At 32.5% G+C, this 22,821-nt stretch overlaps 2 protein-coding genes across 3 annotated transcripts; one reads left to right on the top strand and one right to left on the bottom strand.

Annotated features, from left to right (window-relative positions):
- Nucleotides 1–1,567: 1,567 nt before the first annotated feature.
- On the bottom strand, nucleotides 1,568–7,510 carry LOC112416111 (zinc finger BED domain-containing protein RICESLEEPER 2). Of its 2 annotated transcripts, XM_024772445.2 has the most exons (11): nucleotides 7,219–7,510; nucleotides 7,095–7,102; nucleotides 6,179–6,265; nucleotides 3,285–5,381; nucleotides 3,104–3,200; nucleotides 2,971–3,011; nucleotides 2,759–2,894; nucleotides 2,572–2,658; nucleotides 2,317–2,376; nucleotides 2,138–2,224; nucleotides 1,568–2,057 (listed from the first exon to the last, which is right to left on the bottom strand). In XM_024772445.2, exons 3-5 carry the CDS (start codon nucleotides 6,258–6,260, stop codon nucleotides 3,115–3,117), a joined length of 2,265 nt encoding a protein of 754 aa, XP_024628213.2. In that variant the 5' UTR covers nucleotides 6,261–6,265; nucleotides 7,095–7,102; nucleotides 7,219–7,510; the 3' UTR covers nucleotides 1,568–2,057; nucleotides 2,138–2,224; nucleotides 2,317–2,376; nucleotides 2,572–2,658; nucleotides 2,759–2,894; nucleotides 2,971–3,011; nucleotides 3,104–3,114. The 2 variants fall into 2 exon arrangements, with proteins under 2 accessions (XP_024628213.2, XP_039685464.1); XM_039829530.1 differs by lacking the exons at nucleotides 7,095–7,102; nucleotides 7,219–7,510 and adding an exon at nucleotides 6,968–7,016.
- A 5,671-nt stretch (nucleotides 7,511–13,181) lies between these two features.
- On the top strand, nucleotides 13,182–21,063 carry LOC11411805 (SAC3 family protein C). Its single transcript, XM_003628037.4, has 8 exons — nucleotides 13,182–13,466; nucleotides 14,846–14,946; nucleotides 15,536–15,757; nucleotides 18,185–18,406; nucleotides 18,496–18,581; nucleotides 18,730–18,826; nucleotides 19,656–19,748; nucleotides 20,539–21,063. The coding sequence occupies exons 1-8, from the start codon at nucleotides 13,235–13,237 to the stop codon at nucleotides 20,695–20,697; spliced, it is 1,212 nt and encodes a 403-aa protein (XP_003628085.1). The 5' UTR covers nucleotides 13,182–13,234; the 3' UTR covers nucleotides 20,698–21,063.
- Nucleotides 21,064–22,821: the final 1,758 nt, after the last annotated feature.

Below are 22,821 nucleotides of genomic sequence, written 5' to 3' on the forward strand. Positions count from 1 at the left end.
TAAACAATTTCCCTATCATATCCTGACTTTCCTTTGTAATTTATATCCTGAGTATAGACTAGGTTAGAAATTATCTGATGGGATTGGAAGATCATTCCTTATTTATTATCTTGATATTCTACCATTTTTAAATATTGTCATTTTTAAAATAGTTATAGCATGTATTTTCTATTATAATTAATAACATACCATTTTTACAATATTTAATTAATTATGAGAGCAATTTTTTCATTTAATTATAATGATATCCTGTTTGTTATCATGTGCACATCAAACACATGATAAGATTAATGTTTATCATGTCCTTATCATATCATATCTCTATCCAGCTTTATATCATGTCATGCCTCTATCATATCATGACCATCAAACAGACCCTTAACAACATGAGGATATTACATCAAAATTCTAAATAAAGGCAAACTAGAGCTATATACATATTGAGCTTATTTATCAGACAAGATATATATCAATACATTGTTAAAAAAGCATACACTCAAGAAGAAAATTATCTTCTGTTAAAAAAAAAAGCAAACTATCTTTTTTGAGGGAGAGAAAGCGAAGTTTATATTCTTAATTGTTCTGAATCTTTGCACAATCCTTTCAATATTGAATGGTACAAATTCAAAATCATATTCAAAATAAAATCAATTTTTTTTAGGGAAAATCAATTTTATTATGTAAATTATTATGCATTGAACATAAAATTAACGAGTATGTATGTTTTTCAATAAATTCAGTCGAAAAAATCGTTTAATAAAAAAATTATATTTCATCTAGCTAGATATGATTTTTTTCCGTTATTTTTATTATATAGAAAATATTAATAATAATTTATTTTATATTTATTGGTAATTAAACTTCTACACGCAGATTCTGTGAGTATAAATCAGATATTGGCAATTTGATCCCCTTAAAAAAAATATCATTATTTTTCGATTTTTTATTTACAAAAATAAATATATAATTCAAATTTTTATATTTTAAGATAACAAATTGGTACTTTTACTTCTTTTTTTGTCATCTTCATCGATCGAAACACATGTCGACATTGCTGATACTAACCGAAAACGAAAAAGTGGTGAAAAACACAAAAGCTTGAAACGAGATGCAGGAAACCGAAATAGACAATTGTCTTTTTATGGTTTTCAATTTCTTAACTCATTCTCTGTTTTTACTAGGGGTGGACATCGGGCGGGTTCGGGCCCAAAGTGGCAGCCCATCCCAACCCGAAGGGTTCAAACCTCTGGCCCAATTGTGCCCAAAACTAGTAAGCGGGTAGTTCGGGTTCGGGTTATCGGGTTGTGCGGGTTAACGGGCGGATATATACGGGTTGGACCTTATCTGGCCCAATATGATTTTGAAAGCCCAATTGAATTTTTTTATTATTTTTTTTAAATTTATGTGTGTTTTTATATATAAAAATGATTTTTTATAATTGCTATGTTTTTTTAAAATAAAAATGAGGTCATCTGCCACGTTTATATAGATTTGTTGGATTTTTAACTTATAATGTGAAATTAAGAATTTGAACTAGATATTTAAAACAAAGAGATGGAAAATTTAGTGAATAAAATATGGTCGATTGCCCCAATACTAGTTGGTAGTTGCACCTTCAAACCATTCCAACCCTCATGTCTGCAAGGTTGCAAAGCCAATCCTTCAAATTTTCCATGCAATTTTCATGTATACTATATTCATACAGTACAGCAATAGCAGTTCATGATTCTGGTGATAAGTGCAGCTATATAATGACATCAAAATTTGATTGTTCAAGCCTGCAAAGAACCTATCCTGTGTCGAAAATTGAGCAACTTTCATGGAACTGCTCTCATACTTAATGCCAAAAGGATATCCAACGATAGTGGCACCTCTACTAACAATGACTTGTTCAGAACAATCATCGGAGATGCATAAATAACCTTGCACACCATTGTAAAGATTTAAATAGTACAATCATCCAGATGGAAAATAAAAGTCTTTAGTATCAGCTGTAGCAGCATTTTGCATTATATAATGCATTGTTCAATATCAAGTTAATTCAAATGGAGCATCATCTACACAACAAAAACAAGACATTAGATAAACTATAATTATACAACCAGAACAAATAAACTAAACTTGATAAAATACTTACATCATCCAAAGTAAATTGCATCTTGATGCTTTGAGATTCAAAGCAAATTTGCACATCAATAGAGAGCAATGGCAGGCTTAACAAAAGCTGCAGATACAAAAATAGTAAGCCAATAGCATAAAAATGTTGAAAATATTGATACCAATTCAAACCACAAGACTTTGAGCAAAAATACGTACATATTATCAACAAATGAAAATCACAAGCTGCTCAATTTTACTCAAATTAATCTTCTGGTTCTGCATAATCAAAATTAGATGATATCGGTATTCAACCAAAATAAGAGAAAATCAAAAGAAAAGCCAAATGCCCCCTGTTACAAAAAGACACATACTGGCCTCAAAACCAACACAATACTCACGCTGCTACCAGCAACAAACAGACCCACTAAGCAGATAAAAACACTCTGAAAAAACTCCCACATCAGACCATACCTGAGGCAGTACCAATGATTCAAATGTCAACAAACTGTTCTCCAAATCAGCCATAGCCATAATAGTAAAAACAGCTACAAAATAGTCCTTGTGATAACAAAATAGAAATATGTAATTAAGATTTTATTGTGAACAAAATCAAACACAGCTGCGTAATAAACAAAAATAATAAATTGAGATTTTATACCTCCAAAGCTGCTCATAATCACAAAAGTTATGCTGCTACTTATGCTCAAAAAGTCACAACATTATGTGATAACAAGGTTGGTGTCGTCCAAAAAAACATTCCTATCCCACCTCTAAATTATATGCAGGCAACAACACTACACAATAAAATAGATATGTTAGGATTTCAACATAAGTAAATATTATTAGATTAAAAGAGGGTTAATAATATACCTATGACAAAAAGTTGTTATGCCAAGCCAAAAAATCAAAAGCTGCAAGAAAAGAAGAGTATTAGACAATATTGAACAAAAATTAAATTGTTTCAAACCGTAAAAAAGATGAACATAAAAATATGTAAACTTACATCCAAATTCATCATACACAGCCAGGTGGCTGTGATGATGAGCAACCAGCAGCAGCTGCATTTGCAGATCCTTCTCCAACAGATATTTTTTGAAACTCTACACATATTCAAGTATACAAATTTTTAGAATCATTTAAATTTATTATATGGCTGTTGTTTAGCAATAATAAAAATATTTCACCTGCTATGATGTCTTCAGAAAGCTCAGTCTCCTCCATAAGTTGCAAGTCTTTAAAGTAAGTGAACGACGGTTTCAACCAATTTTGGGTACAGATTAATGCCTCTGCCATTTCTTCCTTTAGAGAGGTCCTGTAGGTTTCTATGACTCTCCCCCCTGTGCTGAAAGCACTTTCTGAAGCAACTGTAGACACCGGTATGGCCAAAATATCCTTTGCCATGGTAGATAAAATGGGGTATTGACTTGAATTATTTTTCCACCACACAAGAATGTCAAAATTATCAGTTCGCTTGACACACTTGCTGTTAATATACCCATCAAGCTCATTCTGTAGGTCAATTGAGTTTTGCTCCTCCAAATGTTGGTCAAAAGCATTGGCCCTTGCCATACCCGAAGGGCGGCGGGCAGCAACAGCTGTATTGGTTTCAACATGGGTAATTGTTTCTCTACAACTCGCAAGTGGTTGTGCATTGTTGACAGTCTGGTCATGAGCTTTCTTATACCAAAAGTACAATTTATCTAGATTCTCCCTAATAGATTTAACCAACTCTTTGGCAAACACAGGTCTATCATAATACATTTCATTATTAAAAACCCACTCAATATATCTCAACTTGTATCGCGGGTCAAAGATGGTGCCAAAATACAAAAGATTGTTCATGTTAGCAACGTTCTCCCAATATTTGTTGTACTTAGCCATCATTTCCATACCCACACTTGCAAAAATTGAGTTTAAGTCCATTGTGGCACGCTTCAGCTCAACATAAATTGAGGAAATTTGGTGAAAGGCTGTATGTATACTCACATGTTGGGAGGTTGAAAACAATTTTGTTGCCTCATAAAACATCTCCAAAAAAACACAAAAAGCCCTTGCATTCTCCCAATCATCACTCGTTGGTGGACCAGCAGGTCCAAAGTATTCCCTATAACTAGAATCTTCGTCTTCAAGCTTTTCAAAAGCTACTTGAAACTTTACAGCACTACTCAGCATAAACAATGTTGCGTTCCAACGAGTTGAAACATCAAGAGACACTAGTTTTTTAGATGTTATTCCAGCAAATTCGATACACTCTTTGAACTTGGCAGCCCTTTGAGGAGAAGATTTTACAAACCTAACAGCATCTCTGACACGAGTAATGGAGGTATGTTTTTCTTTCAAACCATCCAAAACCACCAAGTTCAAGATATGTGAACAACACCTCATATGGAAATAAGACCCATCCCCCATCAGCCCATTCATTGTTTTAATCTTTTTTTTCAAATATGTCACGGCTACATCATTAGCTGATGCATTATCAACAGTTACAGATGACACACATCTAATCCCCCAATCCCTTAACACCTCTTCAATCTTCCTACCTACAGTCTCACCCTTGTGGTTTGGGATTACAGCGAAGCTGATTATTCTTTTTTGATACTTCCAATCATTATCCACAAAATGTGCCGTAAGGGTCAAGTAGTTAAGGTTTTGAAGAGAGGTCCAACAATCGGTAGTAAGTGCTACCCTATTGCAGTCAGACTTAAAGAAAGCTTTTAATTTTAGTTTTTCATCCAAGTACAACTGAAAACAATCCCTGGCAATTGTCCTCCTAGAAGGAATAATAAACAAAGGTTGCATCGTATTACTGTAGTGTTTAAATCCTTCTCCCTCAACTGTCCTAAATGGCTTCTCATCTAAAACTATATAAACTGCCAAAGACTTCCTACAAGCAAGCTGGTTAAATCTAGAGCTAACCGGAACCAAACTAGAACCCTCAACAGCTGGATATGAAAGAATGGTTTGGTTGGGGCCATTTTTTAAAAAACATTGAAGGATAAGACATTTAGTTATATGTGTGTTCAAGTTTTTGGTACCATGAGTCTTAGGGTCACACAGGTATCTTTGGTGACAATGTTTACAAGCAGCAGTTGGTTTGTCAACCTCACTATCAGGTAACCTTATAAAGTGTTCCCAGCAAGCCGCTGTTTGCCTAGGACCATTTGCATTAGCCTTTCTCTTCTTTAATGGTTGAGTATTAGTTAGTTCAGGTCCAGCAACCTGAGTTGATGGCGCTGCACCAGCTTCATTATTCATAGTTTGAGTTGATGCTGCTGCACCAGCTTCATTATTTATAAATTTATTAGGTGAGTATTAAATATTTAAGGGTGTGTATTAATAGATATAAAGTGTGTTTATTAGATTTAAAGTGTATTTATTAATCATTTACCCCAACTTTAGGACTGTAATAATGTTTAAGGGTGTGTAAAAAAGTTTTAAGTGTTTATAGTAATCATTTAGCCTGTCCTTGAGCATAAAAAACTCAGCAGCCATAGCCATTAAAAGTCATGCATAAATTCAACAAAGTGTGCATAAAGACATGGAAAAAATCAGCAAACATGAGCATAAAAAACTCAGCAGCTATAGCCATTAAAAGTCATGCATAAATTCAACAAAGTGTGCATAAAGACATGGAAAAAATCAGCAAACATGAGCATAAAAAACTCAGCAGCCATAGCCATTAAAAGTCATGCATAAATTCAACAAAGTGTGCATAAAGACATGGAAAAAATCAGCAAATATGAGCATACAAAACTCAGCAGCTATAGCCATTAAAAGTCATGCATAAATTCAACAAAGTGTGCATAAAGACATGGAAAAAATCAGCAAACATGAGCATACAAAACTCAGCAGCCATAGCCATTAAAAGTCATGCAGAAATTCAACAAAGTGTGCATAAAGACATAGATAAAATCAGCAAACATGAGCATAAACAACTCAGCAGCCATAGGCATTAAAAATCATGCATAAATTTAACAAAGTGTGCATCAAAGCCATGAATAAACTCAACAAGCATTAGCATCAACAATTCGGCAGCCATACAGTATACACAAATGACAAGGCAACATAATATACTTACAATGCTCTCCTTGCTCATTAACTCCTCCACTTGCTACAGTCCTTGCACTTGGGCTTTGAATGTTATTAACCTCTTGATTCATCTTTCCTAGACATAATATCAAAAGATAAGTTAGTGGTGAAATAGAAGATACATAGAGATATCTTTATACATAAATAGTGGACTAAAATGCACACTCCTGTTACTAGTAGTAGTGACATGTCTCAGAAAAATAGTGATCAGAAGTCACCATGCGTAAACAGTGAGCTTATTAGTTTAAGGGTTTTGAATTATGGAGCAAAAAATCCAATTAACACGAAAAGTTCAATATTTTTTACAGCTTTAATATATTTTACGATGATAGTAGTTTTTACAGCTGTTTCTTACAAAGTTTCCTTTCGCAAATGGGAAAACCAAGCTCTTAAAAAAAATGTGAAAACAAAGATGAAAATGACATGCACGTATAGCACAAAAGTAAAAAATAAAAAGCGTTAATGGGAAAATTAAATCAGAGAAGATAAACAATTTAGCTGCACACACAGATTATAATTATAAACCAAAACCAGGAGTTAATCAAGCAGATGCATAAGCAGCAGAGATGAGATTGAAACAAACAAAAAAATGTTAGAATCATTAAGTGAAAAAATCAAAGCTCAAAATATGAAAAAAGTAACAAAAACCAACCTTCAGATTTGAAGCATGCGCCGGACAGAGATTATGTGAATCATGAAACAAAAACAAAAGAAAATAATCAGAAACACTAAATCAAAGGTTATAAAAATACAAACATAAAAAAACAGCAGATCTTACCTTTAAATTTGAAGCATATGCAGAGCATGGATGTGAATCATGAAACAAAAACAAAAACATGTGGTTAGAAACTCATAAACCCTAAATAAAAATAAAAATTACGAAAATTAAAAACAAAATATCTAACCTTTGAATCTGAAGCATATGCAGAGCAGAGACGTGATTCATGAAACAAAAAATAAAAATAATCACACCCCTAAATCGAACAAAAATAAGAAAAAATGGAAAACATTAAAAAGAGAAAATCTAACCTTTGATTTGAGTGTAGTAACACAGAGAGAGTCAACAAGATCAAGATCTGGGTTCGTGGATGATTCAAGTTCGATTGTCACTTAAATCTTTTGTTTTAAGTGATAGAGAAAGGCGTAAAACAAAGGGAATCAAGTTGGAAAGTGGTGATTCATGTTGATAGGAGGATTTGATGGTGAGGTGGTTGTGGTTAGAGGAGGCGGCGGCGGCGGCGGTGGCACTAGGGTTTGAAGAGGAAGGTGAAAGAGTGTGTGTGTGACAGTGTGAGGCGAGAGAAGAATGGAATGAAATGAATGAGTCTTCTAGGGTTAGTGTTTCTGTCTCCCCACTCTTCAATATTAAAAAAACGGGCGGGTTCGGGTACCCGCGGGTGAAGGTCCGTTACCCGCCTCTGCCCATGTATACCCTTGTGAACCCGCTTATATGACCCGTTTGACCCGCGGACCCGCTTTAACCCACTCAGCTCGGGTTTTTTTTCGGGTTTTTTCGGGTTGGGCCGGGTCGCGGGTCCTTGTCCAGCCCTAGTTTTTACAATAAACGGTTCATTCATTCTCTTTATGTCTTCAATATAATGTGTCATTTTTCTTACTGCTAAACCGTTCGATTTTTTACTTATTTATCTTCTTCTTTTTTTTTAACGAGGGATTAATTTTTTCCCGTAAAAATTCTTTTAATGTATGTTAGCACTTAACTAACACTTTTAACGCCACTTAGTTAAATTAACAATATACGTAAAAGATTCAACTATGGAAATTGATTCAATGACTATATTATCTCTATTTGATTTTGTAAGACATATTAAATTAGTCTTTTTATTTGCGTATGACTAATTTGATCCCTACACATTTTTGTCAGGGACCAAAATAGATCTTCATTTTAACCATTTAATCTAATACAATTACACTATTAAATTAAGGGGGTAATTGATTTGACTACTTGCTTCTTTTTGTTATAAATATTGTTTTTAGTCTCAATATTTTCATGCCATTTTGGAATTTATATAAAAACTTCGAAATTCTTCTTAAAATCTATCTTCTATTATATTGAAACAATTTTATTATTCACTTTTTTCCCATTTTCTAATTCACTATTTTTTTTATCACCATTGTATGTTGCCCAAATTCACAAATTTACTTTATGATACTCTTAAGATCTAATGGCTTAACGTAGGAATGATGCAGATATAATCAAGGAGCTTAATTTGATACTCTCAAAACTTCCACACCACTTTCAATTCAACGTTCTTATTTTCAAAAGTTTCGTTAAACCTATATTTTCTCTTTTTGTTACATTTTTCATGCTTGCTATTGCAACTACTAATTCGATCTCTTTAAATCCCTAAAAATATTTTGATCTATTTAATTAATCATGTAAGATAATCATGGAGTTTGGTAGTTCATACTGTTATACTTTGATATGTTCGTAATCTCAAAAGTGGCGTCCTCCCATTTTCACTTGACGTGGTCTTGGTTGATAGATGAAATCCAATAACTAAAATTTACGATGAAAAATTTAAACAAATGATATCCACAAACTAACAAAATAGTTTTGACTATTACTTTTCCCACCCTGTGGGTTTCCTCGCGCGCCCTATTTTTTTTTTCAAAAATTCCCTTGAGTTTCTCGATTTCATAATCCAGAATGGTGTTTTCCTTTGTTATGGGGTGAAAAATGGAGTTACAGGTTTTTCCGGATTTTGTAATCCGGAAACTTCAAAAAATAGGGTGCGTTAGATGATTTTTCCGGATTACACAATCCAGAAACTCCCTAAACACCCTTTTTCAAGGTAAAACAGTTCAAATTATATAATCCGAACTATATCAGCACAAATTCTAAACATGTTTGTAACATGAATAGTCATTTTAGGGACAATATTAATCTTCCTAACTCTCATGCTTCCGTTTTTGGGTCAATGTAGAGTGGTAACTCACACTTGACAACTCTTAATCAAGTGTGCGACTATTTGTGTCTGTAATTATGTGATATAGTCAAATCAGGTTAAATAAAGTCACAACATGTTAAATAGGTTAGTTTAAGTGGTTTCATGAATGGATATTTAAGTTCATTTCTTTCATGGAAAGAGAGAAATGAAGAAAAAGAATGAATATGAAAAAGGAATTTGAACAGGAGAGAAACGATAAGGGAGAATATATGTAGTGTGTTTTGACCATGAGAGTAAATGGAATAGGCTGAGTTGTCAGTAATTATATGAGTTTGTTGAAGGATTTGAAGATTTTTGGGTAACTACATTACCAAAAATTTAGCCTTAATTATAAAAATATCACATCATTTTAAATGTATAATAAACATGTATTTTGTCAACTTAGCATAACACATTTTCAAATAATAAAGATTGAATAAAAAAACAGCATGAAAGAGAATGAGATCCAAAAACTAAATTTCAATATAAAAAAAAATGACATTCAAACATTAATAAAATTATTGTTTATATTGTTGGGACCACAGAGGATGTCTACACTAAGTTGATTCATCATATTAGGTTAAGAGCAATCACACAAGTGAGATCGACACTACATATTAACTTAAAATGTGTAATGGACATGTATTTTGTCAATTCAGCATAACAAATCTACAATTTTCCATTGTCAGATCCCACCAAAGATAAAAAGTTAAGTAATTTAAAATAATAGATGTTGAATAAAAAAATAGCATCAAAACGAATGACATCCAAAAACTAAAATTTTAAAAAATAAATAAATAAAAGATATCCAAAACTAACAAAACCACCCATCATAATGTTTAGACTTTCGGGGGAGTCTAAACTGGGTTGTATAATCACAGTAGGGTAAAATCAACCATAAAAGTGAGATTCACACCATATTTTTATTCAAAATCTAAAGGCATTAGGTATATGGGTCATTTCACTTATATTTTTCTCATCGTCTACTTTTTTATCCAATGTGAAGCTTTAATTACATATGAAACATTAATATCTCTCTCTGAAGTGTGCGACGACTGCATTTGTATGATGGTGACATGGTCATATAAGGTCATATTGATGCATAACATGATAAAAAAAAAAAAAAGGTGGGTGTATTTTAAAAAGAAATTTTGACATGAAAGAAATGGTAAGGAAAAAAAAAAGGAGTGTGTATTTTAACCATGAGAGTATAGGAAATAAAGTGAGTTATTGGTAATTTGTAGGTTTGTTGAAGAATTTTGAGATTTTGGGGTTTAACTCAATTAAAAAATACACTTCATTTTCAAATTTCTACTAAGCATATATTTTGTCAACTCAACATAATACATCTTTTTTTCCATTTCAGATTCCACCAAAGACAAAAGTCAAGGAATTTGAAATAATGAAAGTTGAACAAAAAAAAATGTAAGAGAGTGACATGAAACAACTAAATTTTATGATAAAGAAAAATTAAACAAATGACATTCAAAAGCTGACATAACACTTCATCCTAATTTTGGAACCTTCGAGGGATCATAGTCTAAGTTTGATCACCATATTAGACTGAGAAAAACCACACATGTCTGACTAATATCAAATATGTGTCCTAAACCTTAAGGCATCAGATATATATGTCATCTCACTTATATGTTGTTTAAAATTTACCATATATCCCATCCTAACATAGAACTTTGACTCACACTAGACACACTAATATTTCTTAACCAAGTGGGCAACTATTCATGTTCGTAATCACGTGACATAGTAAAATAAGGTCAAGCGGAGGAACACCATGTTCCAGAAGGTTGGTTGGTGATTGTTTCATGAAGAGAGTTTTATATTCCTTTCTTTTATGTGAAGACAAAAAGGAAATTAGAAGGAAAAGTAACAGATTTGAAAAAGGAATTTGAACATGAAAGAAGATAAGGAAAAAAATAATTATTGTGCGTTATGTTCGTGAGAGTATAGAGAGTAGTGTGAGTTATCGGTGATTTTATGAGTTTGTTAAAGGAGTTGGAGATTTTTGGGTAATTATTTTAATAAAAAAAATTGAGTCAATTAAGAAATGCCACATAATTTTAAATGTCTAATAAACATTTATTTTGTGAACTCAGCATAACACATCTGCAATTTTCCATTGCCACTTGCCGTCAAAGTCCAAAAGTTGATGAATTTAAATTAATAGAGGTTGAATGAAAAAAATTCAGATGAAAAACAATGACATTTAAAAACTAAATTTTAAGATAAAAAATGCAAACAAACGACATCAAAAAATTAAAAGACAATTTATTTGTGACTTTCGGGAGATTCTGCATCGAGTTTGATAATCACATTAAACAAAGAGAACAATACACGTGAGTTTGACAACACATCTTCACCCCAAACCTTATGAAATTAGGTATATGGATCATAACACTTATATGTTACTCAACATCTACTCTTACATCCAATGTGACTTTAACTCGCACTTGACACATTAACATTTCTCCCTCAAGTACGAGACTCTCTGCATATGAGATCTACCACCATAAACCAATTCTGCTTCTCCACAGAGTCGATCTGAGCTATGATATCATTGTTGGGCCTTACGAGGGAGCCAACACTGGCATGGATTGACCCATTGCACAGAGAACAACTAGACAAATGATAATGATATCAAATCTTTTTACTTAGGGTGTGTTTGTTTCAAGTTATAATTGTTGATTTCCGGGAATAAAATGATAGGAATGTATATACCTATGTTTGTTACAAGTTTACTAAATTTTATTCCCGGGTATAAAATGTTCCTGGGAATAGAAAAAATTTCCCAAGAAAAATGGTGGGAATAAAGTTCCCATGGAGATGAGAATAAATTCATAAATAATTTTCCTATTATAATCCCTATTTTTATGATTCCTAGGAATATTATAAAGCTAACCAAACATATTTTTCCTAAATTCCTTGGAATAAAATTCTCATCTTTATATTCCAAGGAATGTTATTCCTAAAAATAAATTTGATAAACTTGAAACAAACACACCCTTAATATTTTAAATATCACGAAATTCTAGCCCGTGCTTAGCACGGGTTTCCATACTAGTTTCTTCTATTTGGAGAGATAAAAACACAATTTTTTTTAAAAAATAATTAATGATAGTAAGCCCCATTTAATAATAGGACCCACAACCTATTTTTTGTATCTATCTCTTTCATAATGACAATCTCCATTTATTTTAATAAATGGAGAGATCTTAACTCGAAATATACACTATAATACCTCTAAAATTGATTTCCTATGATTGTTGAAGGGGTCATATCTATTGAGTCTTGAGGAGGCATCAAGACTTCTACCAAGCATCTAAGCGTGTTCAGTTTGTTGTGCCACGCTTATATATCAGAAGTGAGAAAAAAACGGAGTGGATAAAAGGGTTAAATTTGTTTTTAACCGTAAATGGGTTCCACATTTTGAAATTAAGGTGGGTCTCACATTTTAAAGTTTTTTAACAAAACATAAATTAAATCAAGGTGGGTCTCACATTTTAAAAATGGATTCAACTTAAAGTGGTGGAACATACATTAATTTTATCCAATAAAAGAGTGAGTGTAAGAGAGAATGTTTAAAATAAAGTGTCACTAACATTCTTCATATGTTAAATGATTTTGTGTTTTCATATTTACATTTTTTAAAATATTACGTAAACTCAATTCAAATGCATTTATGCAAACTCAATTCAAGATGTCAACATACCACAAATAGATTCTAAGTTTATATATCTTATGCAAACTCAATTCAGATAGCTTACACAAACTTGGTTCAAGTACATTGATGTGAACTCAATTTCAAGTATAAGCTCAGATCACGTAGTACATGTACATTTTCAATTTGTATATTTCACTCAAACCTAGTTCTTGCATCTTTGTCTAAACTAGTTTCAAGCATGTTTAGGGAAACTCTCAGTTCAAGTAGGATCACGCTAAGGGTATTTTGGGAAATTGTTGTTTAATATTGAGTTTAAGGGGTGTAACAAAGAAAACATTGGGTGTGCAACTAGAAAACCACAAAATAATGAAGGATAAAAAGTGATGTTGAAAAAAATGGTGAAGAAAGAAGAGAGACGATGGAGAGTGGAAGTGGGAACCCTCGTTCTTCGTTTTCCCAATCACGGCGCCAAAAATTCCCTTTGAATGCTTCTACTGCTACCCATCATCGATCCAAAGTTTCAACTTTTTCTCAAAGGGTCACTCCTCCTCCTACCACTGGCAACAATAGTAATGCATCTACATCTGATTTCAATGATGATGATTCCAGTTTTGGGGTTTTACTTGGAACTTGTTCTTATATGTGCCCAGGTAAATTAATTCATGATTTCTTCGTACTTGTTAATTAGTATGATTATTATAATCATATCTAAATGCTACCACAGTTGCAATATTGGACTTCATATCATAAAGTTTTTTTTTTTTTTTTTTTTTTTTTGTGATTTATTGTAGTGTATGATGAGTATGTTTTTGAGGGCTAAATGCTCTTCAGGACTGAGAAGAGTTGCTTTATGTTAATTACATTGGTTGTTACTTGTTAGATGATGCAGTTTAAGGATACTTTTTGCTTAAAAGGAAATTGGCATGCGAAGGGATCGCAATAGCGATCCCAACTGGCTTGGCACCGCAGCCACTACTCAGTTAAAGTAGAAATTTGGAGCGACTTTTTTTTAATTGCACGCTTTTCCATTTACGTAAAAGTAAGATAGATTAGTAGGCTGTAAGTAGAGAAAAATGTGCACTGATTAACTAGCTTGACAAAGAAAACTGGAGAACATACTTCGCATCGCATATGCTGCATAATTTAGATGTAATTGATTTATCTCATACAAAGCAGCAAAGAGGTAGAGAACTATGTAAACACTAGGATTCAAGTAGGTGGATAAAATGGAGAGTTTTGGTGTTATTTGTAATCAGAGGGTGCTGCTCAAGCTTATCAGAGAGTACGAAAACATTTGCCACACAAGTACAATATAGGCAATCAAGGGTATGTATGATGAGACTAAAACTAGTGCACGGCAATAAGGTAGATGACTAGATTCAGAGTATTTTCCTACACTTATAAGGCTACAACAAGGGTGAACTTTGAGCCTTTACCTTTCAATCTTTTTTGATGTATTTACTGACAAACCAATTCATTAAGTATTGTTAGATGGTAAATAAAAAACAAACAAAATCATATGCTACATATCACGTAGATGAAGATGTTATGATGAATTAGTGTACTTACAAGAATAGAAAAGACTAATAAGTAATATATTGGAGAGGAAAAAATTGTAAATAACACCTAAAATGGTTTGGTAATGTGAGGAGAAGACCAATAGCACCGCTATGAAGAGTTAATCAGATCCATGATAACCCAACAGTTAAACCCCTTAAAGGTCAAGGAAGACCAAAACTCCAATTGAAACTATTAAAAATGACTTATACTCGAGTAGTCTGTTTGAAGATTTGGTTTTTGACAAAAGTAGTGGTGTCATTTCATTTGTATGGTTAGTTCTATTTAATGATTAAAGGCTTTGTTGTTGTCATCTTTCTTAGCTTTGTTGAATTGTCACCTAAATATTTCTGCATGCTGCGTGGTAAATCATGAGTGACGCACTATCAGTTACTATTACTGTTCCTTATAAGGAGTTCATATACAATATACTTGAAATGTCTATTTTCAAACATTTTCACCTTGTCTACAGAAAGAGAGCGAATCCAGCGCGAGAAACTTCGAGATTTGGCAGTTTTTGAGAGGCTAAATGGTAATCCCAGAAAATCATCCCCAGTTCTTGCTGTCAAGAAGGTAAGATCAAATTTGTTCTCTTATGTTATTTTTGATTAAATTGATAATACCAGTGTGTTATCATTTCTACCTGTGTTGATAATCCCCATAAGAAATTATAAATTGTGGCTCAATATGCAGTTCAAGTTTGATAAATTTATTTAGCAATAAATTTTGAAATTTCAATGGTTATACTTTGAAATTTCGAAAGAGATAAAAATAACATTCAAGTAACTGTCTTTGTATCCTTAAAGTGTCAGCGGAAGATACGTAAACTATAAACAGATTACGCAGTTCTAAATCCTAAGGAGGAATTGTTAATTACTGTCTAGCTTAATATCGAGTTGGCTCGAAAATGGTGCAGCATGATTATATATATATATTAGCAGGGTGTAGTACGTTATATACTTTGTAAAGCATGTGACTCCACTTTTTCACTGTTTTTTTTTTTTCTTTCTTTTTCTCCTTTTCTATAAGTTTATATTTTCCGTATTCCGTATAATCATTGCTTGGTGGTTGTAGTATTTTAGTGGAATTTATCGGAGCCACCCTTCCTGTTGTTCAATATCTTTTAGTTTCACAGCTTATCTTATTGCATTTCATGTATCAGTTTTGCAGAACTATATCCATCAAAGATGTTCAAGCATCTGATATGCGGCCTCTTAATGTATTGGAGGATACTTTAAATTACCTTTTGGGCCTTCTGGATTCTAAGGAGCATCCGTTCGAAGTAGTTCATGACTTCATTTTTGATAGGACAAGGTCTATACGTCAAGATCTTACTATGCAAAATATAGTAAACAAGAAAGCAATCTACATGTATGAGGGAATGGTATAGTTTTCTCATTTAGATATCTTTGATTTATATGCTTTCTTCTTTTCATCATTTATCAACGTGAACTTTTCTCTTATAACTGTGTTAGGGTTAGGGTACATGATTTAAGTTGCATTTCTGATACTTGATTTCCATGTATCAGTTTAAGTAAATTTCTATGGTCTATTTAAACCCACTTGCGTTGGCTTGGGACCTTAGAGTGTGCTCCTCTCAGCGTCTCATGTTCGATTCTCTCTGGTGCCAATTTCAGTGGGCTAGTTTAGCTTCTTCAAAAAACAAAAATTTAGGCTCTATTTAGATGCATAAATATTACTTAACACATTAGATGGATATCTATCATTAAACTGATCTTTGATGCATACTATTATTAGCTCCAATCACAATTCCTGCATGAACCAGAGATCTAATTACTTCTCCTGTTTCTTATGAACCTGGGTGGATAGGTTGATCAAATCAATGTGTACTGTGTGGTGCTTGCTATGGGTTGGTTCTGTATACATCCTTATAGTTTTTGATGCTCTGTGTGTAATTTGTTAGCCATCCCTTTTGATATACAAGACTGATAATCAAAAGTTCTAGAACAAAAAATTGTGTGAGTTTGATAGATAACCTATAGTTAGTGGGTTAATTAGGGAGTTAGTCAGGTGAAATAAGGCATGCTGCTTATAAATACTAATAACGGTCAGATGAAGAGGGTTAGGTAATTGGTAAGATAAGAATTGAGGAGAGTCGTGGTCTCTCGAATATTCAGGTTCAGGGTTTGTAATAGTTTTTATAATCCGTAAACACCATATTTCTCAATAATTTGATCGAGTTCCTATCATTTGGTATTATTAGATATATGGTTTTTGTGCTCTCGAAATGGACTACCAACGATGGGACTGATCAGAAAATTGGTCGAGTGAAGCTTCGTAGAGTGCATCTGTGGGGACTTCTACCACTGGTCAGCTCTCAGATGTGGTATTACGGTAGGGACATGGATATTAGAGTGCCTCCCTCATATGGTAGTATGGGATGCTTGGTGGAGTATATAATGATTTGGATATTACGGGTGCCTAAATCGTACATCAAGTGGTATGAGATACTTGAGGTTGAATTTCCAGATGCTTGGGTGCTTATCAGATTGAAAGACGTCAACTGTCTCAGTGTCAATGGATTGCTCAAGAACAAGTAGGATTTTTCCATCAATTTTCTTCTAGGTAGAAAAATTAGCCTTTGGAATGTTTTCAAACTGTGGTTAGGAGGTCTGATTGCCTTTCCTCTTCAAACCCATTTTTTAATGAAGTAGCCGAAGTCTTGGAGGGGTTTGTTAAGGATAGCAGTTTAATTAAGTTTGTACTCCATAAGCTATTCTAGAGAGTTTGGTTAACCTCTTGGTGATAGGCTATTTTAGGGAACTTATTGAGATTAGCTTAAAATAACTTATGGACATGTAATATATTAGTTTTGTAAGTGTATTCAAGCACTAATATAAGTGTTTATGCCATTAAGCAAGGCCAAATATACTTTAAATAACTGTTCAAAATGCTCCTAACTGGCTTATCCAGTTACTTTTCTGTTATGATGTAAAGAACACCTAAATTGGTTTGCATGGTACTCGTTGAAAAAATGCACTGATAGGAAGGGATTTATTGGGGGATATGGGTTGAAACTTGTGCTGAGAGTAAAAATTGTGTTTCGACAATCAACATATGGCACTAGATAGAGTATTCATGTTAGTGGTAATTACGTTGATTTACTCCCAATCATACAAATCTGAATAGTCCCCAAGATTGAGGAGACTGCTTGAGGCCATATAAGACCTTCCTTGGTCTAACCACCTTATTTTCTCCATCAGTGGAATTACATTCTTTTGGAATCACCAGACAAACGTGCTCCACCAATTCTCCATGCAAAAATGTACGTTTATCATCAAATTGTAACTACTTGCCAATGTGTGCTGCCAAAGAGAGGATAGTTTTGACTGTACTCATTTTCCCAGTGGTGAGCAAATGTCTCCCAAGACAAGCGTGTGCAAATTAGAGTGGTCTAAAAACAGATCTAGGAAAGGTTCTGATACAATCTTAAAATTTGGCTAGACCTAAATCTATCCCAAAAGCTAGCTCAAGGGGTGAGGATTGTCCAAGCTTTATAAGGACAGGTTTGGCGATATCACTAGCAGATGGGGGATTTCATCGCTAGTACAGTGAGGATGATAGAGGCTGCACTGAAGGTGGCTACATTTTCCACTCCTTATGCCCATGACTAAATAGACATTTGGATAATGGACAAATGTGGGTGTCCTATTAACAAATTTGTGATAGGCTCTAATTCCAAACCTTAAGATGAAAAACAGAATGTTATTTCAAATTTCTTACATGTATGAAGGTTTCATTATTCAGACTAAAGTAATAAGTTTAGCAGTAAGTATATTTAATCACGCAGGTGAAATTTCACGTTATATCACATCACAAGCTCTGGGGTTCTATGGGTGATCCGAATATTGCATCAACGCATCATCTCAACATGGAGCAGCTCACAAAGACACTGTCTTCTTTATTCAATCTATACGAAGCAAATCGAAATTCAAATGATGTTCATGAGAATGAAGCCGAGTTCCATTCATTATATGTGCTTTTAAATCTTGGTTCTCACAGCAAACCAATGGTAATTCCTTTCTTTTATATGATTAATTAGTTTTTCTTCTTTATGTTTATTAATTCCAGCCATGTAATGTGGTGGTTTCTGATCCACAGGGTGAACCACTTTCTTTATGGTTTAGTCATGTATCAACTTCAATATTGAAGTCAAAAGAAATGCGCTTTGCTAGGAGAATCGTACGGTAGCCTTTCTCCTATATATTTAAATTTTTTACTTTAGAAATTCAATCGAATGGATTTTTTCGTTGGTTTTCTCATTAGCCTGTTTCTCATATATAATATATTAAAACTGAATGTTTGCTAATTACAGATATTATTTTTTCTTTTCAGCTCGTTCCGAATGGGTAATTATATCGATTTCTTCCATACTGTAGCAGCCGAAGCATCATATCTGCAGTACTGCATTATGGAACCTTATATCAATGAAGTAATTACTGTAACCAGAGATTGCATTCATTTCCTAATATTCTGTTCTCATTTTATCATGTCTGGCTTTGTCGCATGCCTATTTCACTTGTGCCTGTTACTTTCTTTTATATGTATTGAATTATCTTCAAATGAAGCATCTTTTGTCATTGTAGTAACCATCATAAAGAATACCTTAAAAGGTATGTTCATGATGGCTAAAACAAGAAAAGATCTATAAAAGATGAAATGCTGGTGAAAGACAGTGAAAGTTATATTATAATCATGATCGTTGCACTGTAAATTTTCCCTTCTGGTCTTATTTTTCCCATATGTCAACTCAAAAGAAATGTCTTAGCTACTAGGTTATGCCATTCTATCATCTATTATGCTCATTCTATATTCCCATTAAGGGTGTATTTAATAAAGCTTATTTATAGCTTATTTGGACTTATCTTATGACATAGACACTTATGTTAGTTGTGATAGAGCTTGCCAAAATAAAATATTATCAAATATTTCGGATTTCTGAAGAAAATAATAAAAAGATGGCATAAAGAAAAACTGTCTCAATGTCCAGTTGTTTATTTTATAGAATTCTATTCTTGCTTGTGGTGGCTTGTTCACTTATTACAGAAGGCATGTTGTGGTTATTTCTTGTATTTGTGAAATACATAATGATAAATAAACTTAATATGTGGTTTTACTACTTTTACCTGTGTTCCGGAGGAAATATTTCTTATAGTTCTTGGGAGATGTATAACTTTATTTGCAAATATGTAGATGCTTTTAAGAACTTTTATTCCCTACATTTAATGAAAGTTAATGGTTTTGCTTGTGTATACTTATAGGTTCGTTCACTGGCTTTATCTTACATAAATTTTGGTGGCTACAAACTTCATCCATATCCTCTGTTCAAGCTCTCAAAACACCTGATGATAGAGGTATGAACTATGTTTTCTTCTACCAAGTCTATAGAAACATGTGAACATTGTTGCTATATGTCATATAGATTATTACTAAATGCATTTGTAGTTAGTTAATTGCATTAAACGGATGGATACCAAGAGTGAGTCATTTATGTTCCCCTGTAAACAAACATGAAGTCTCAATGTGGTACTTAAATTATGAGATCTGTTTTCATTTTTTTGTTTCTAGTGCAAATCTTTGAAAATGAGTAAATATCCAATTTGGTCTTTGAAATCGTAGGATCATATCAACATAGTCCCCTACATTGTCAATTTACCAAAATGACCATAGAATTGCAAAATATTAAGTAGATTTGTCCCTTTGTTTGAATTTGTTATTAAATGTATCTGTGACATTATCCACTTAAATTTAAATGCATCTCTAACATCATTTTGTAATTTTGGAGATTTGGAATATTGTTAATGTAGATAAAAATGTCTATATAGTCCTACTACAATTTTAGGGGCGAAATAGGTATCTACTTTTTTGAAAATAGAAAACATAATGAAAACAAGTGGCAGTTTTGCCATTAAAAAAAAAAATATATGAAATGAAAACAGAGGACGTTTTCTCAAACCAAACAAAGCCTACCTTTTCAACTTTGTTTGTAATCGTTCAAGGTTAACGATGGGATATATCAGTCTAACATTAATTTTTTTCAAAAGTTTCTTCCTCAATATATTGATCTAAGTTGTAGATTGGTTTTGTTATGTCAGTCTTAAATGCAAATTCATTCTTCCTATATTCTATTTTCAACCATCACAGGAATCAGATTTGGAATCCTTTTGTCATTCTTGCGGTCTTGAGACATGTACAGATGAATCTGGAAATAAGTTACTTCACACAAAGCAAACCACCTTCAGTCACCCTAAAGGTGGGTTCCAGAAATATAGTTTTTTGGGCTTGCAAGATTATGAAAGATAGTTTTAGGGGTGCTACTTTCTTCACCCCCCAACATCTGTTCGATATATGCATCCCGAGTACTCCTACGAGATTGGATGATCCATGGACTGTTGCAACTATTTTCATCACTTTTCCTAAATATGTAACTGATTGTGTGCATAGACCAATTATATAATTTCATTAGAATCTCTGTGATGCTTTCAGGAAACATGGGAACATATTGTGTACTATAAGCAGATCTTGTTACACGTTTGTACTTGTAAAATGTACATTTGACTTTATATAGAATGTTACTAATGTATAGGTGTTTATTTAATTTGTAAACATGTGAAACATTGCAAGGTTTATACGCACCAATAAATGAAAAATTTCACTCTTAGGCCAAAATAAAACTCTTTACATAAAAGGCTATACATTTTTTTGTTGAGCTATGCTATTTGAACACAACATTTGTGGACATCATATGCGACAAGAAAAGGTGACACAAGGCATGTGGGTTTTGCATGGAACCCAAAACATTCTTCTATGGTTACAAACATGTGTATCTAAACTCTAATTGTTTATGTTTGTGACCATAGTAAAATGTTTGTGGAACTCTATGTGTGGTGAAAAAATATTTAAAAAAGCTAAATGAAGGATCGACCATACAGAAATACGGTGTGTGTTTGTGTGTGTACACTAGCTTGTATGGGTGTATATTAAAAGTGAGAGAAGTAAAAAAAATAGATATAGTTATTAAAGGAAGTTTAAGAGTGACACAAAAGATTTTTTTCAAACGTGAAATAATTTTGATAATGTGCCATAGTTAGTGTTGAGATGGCAATAATAGTTGGGAGACTTTTTAAATAGACTGTGAAGTTTAATATGATGAACTATATTTATTGGTACTCAAAACCTAAACATTGATTTGATAAAAATTCATTTTAAGGGTTAAATTTTTAATTTAACCAAAAAAATAATTATTGGCTTAATTTAATTTTGATCTCATACTTTTCTCAGACGATTTTGAAATTTTATTTACATTTGTCCATTTTCAGTGTTGTAATCTCCGTACTCATTATAACATAAAAAAAGCGTACTTTCAATGGTGAGAATCCAAATCCTTCATTTTTCTCCAACTGTGTTGAGTTGCCAATTTTTAGTGATGTTGTTTGGTTATCATTATGCTAACGTGGGTATTAATCAAAGGCAAATTCTATGATACACCCAAAGATTTGAGTGTATTGGTACACCAAATCAATAAATTAATAGTTAAATGTGTTATTATTTGAAGAGAAAAATTGTTTTCTATCACCTATAATTGTGATAATTAAATCTTATTTACCAAAAACGTCGACGAAATAAAATTTAATTTTTCTGAATTTTTAGTACTTATAATAGAGAATTTTGATTATTTTTTACAATAAAATGTGAACAAAATTAATATGATTTTGATAAACAATGAAATGATATTTTTTCTTATGAAATGACATTTTCTAAAATATAAATATCAACAAATAGCTCTTTATTCCATAAAAATAATAGTTAATTTAAAGATTTTTAAAGTAGGAGTATCGGTACACCTTAATTTGCAGGTGTACCGTGGAAATCCCCTTAATTAAATCAAAACATTAAAAAACATAGATGTGTAATTAATTTTTATTAAATCACACACACACATATATAATGGGCAAAAAGAGTAGTTAAGTCTGTTTTTATTTCAATGACCAAGTTAAAAGCTCTCAAGTAATTAAATATCCATAATAGTACCTATATGTTTTGCATATCTACTAAAATGTCGACTAAATACATTCTCTCTCTTTTTTTTTAGGCAACTAAATACTACATTATTTTGTTTCTTATCATTTTTGGGGAATTCTCAAATATCTGTTCACATCTTTGCATCATATTGAATGTAACTTTTTATTGAAAGAGGAAAAAACATTAGATCAATTTGTGACATGTATCTTGTCTTTGTTTGTGCCAAACAACTTTAGTTTTTGTCCCCTTGTGCTTACATTTGAATATTTTATATGGGTGCCGAACGAAATGAAATAGAATGAAGCATCTTCCAATGTAGTATATCGATATAATTAAGAAAAATGAACCTTTCTCTTAAAAGTGGAACTATTCATCAATTCTTTTTATAGTTTTTTTTTTTTAAAG

Source organism: Medicago truncatula, chromosome 8 (genome assembly GCF_003473485.1).
Source record: "Medicago truncatula cultivar Jemalong A17 chromosome 8, MtrunA17r5.0-ANR, whole genome shotgun sequence".
In the NCBI taxonomy this organism is placed as follows: Eukaryota; Viridiplantae; Streptophyta; class Magnoliopsida; order Fabales; family Fabaceae; genus Medicago; species Medicago truncatula.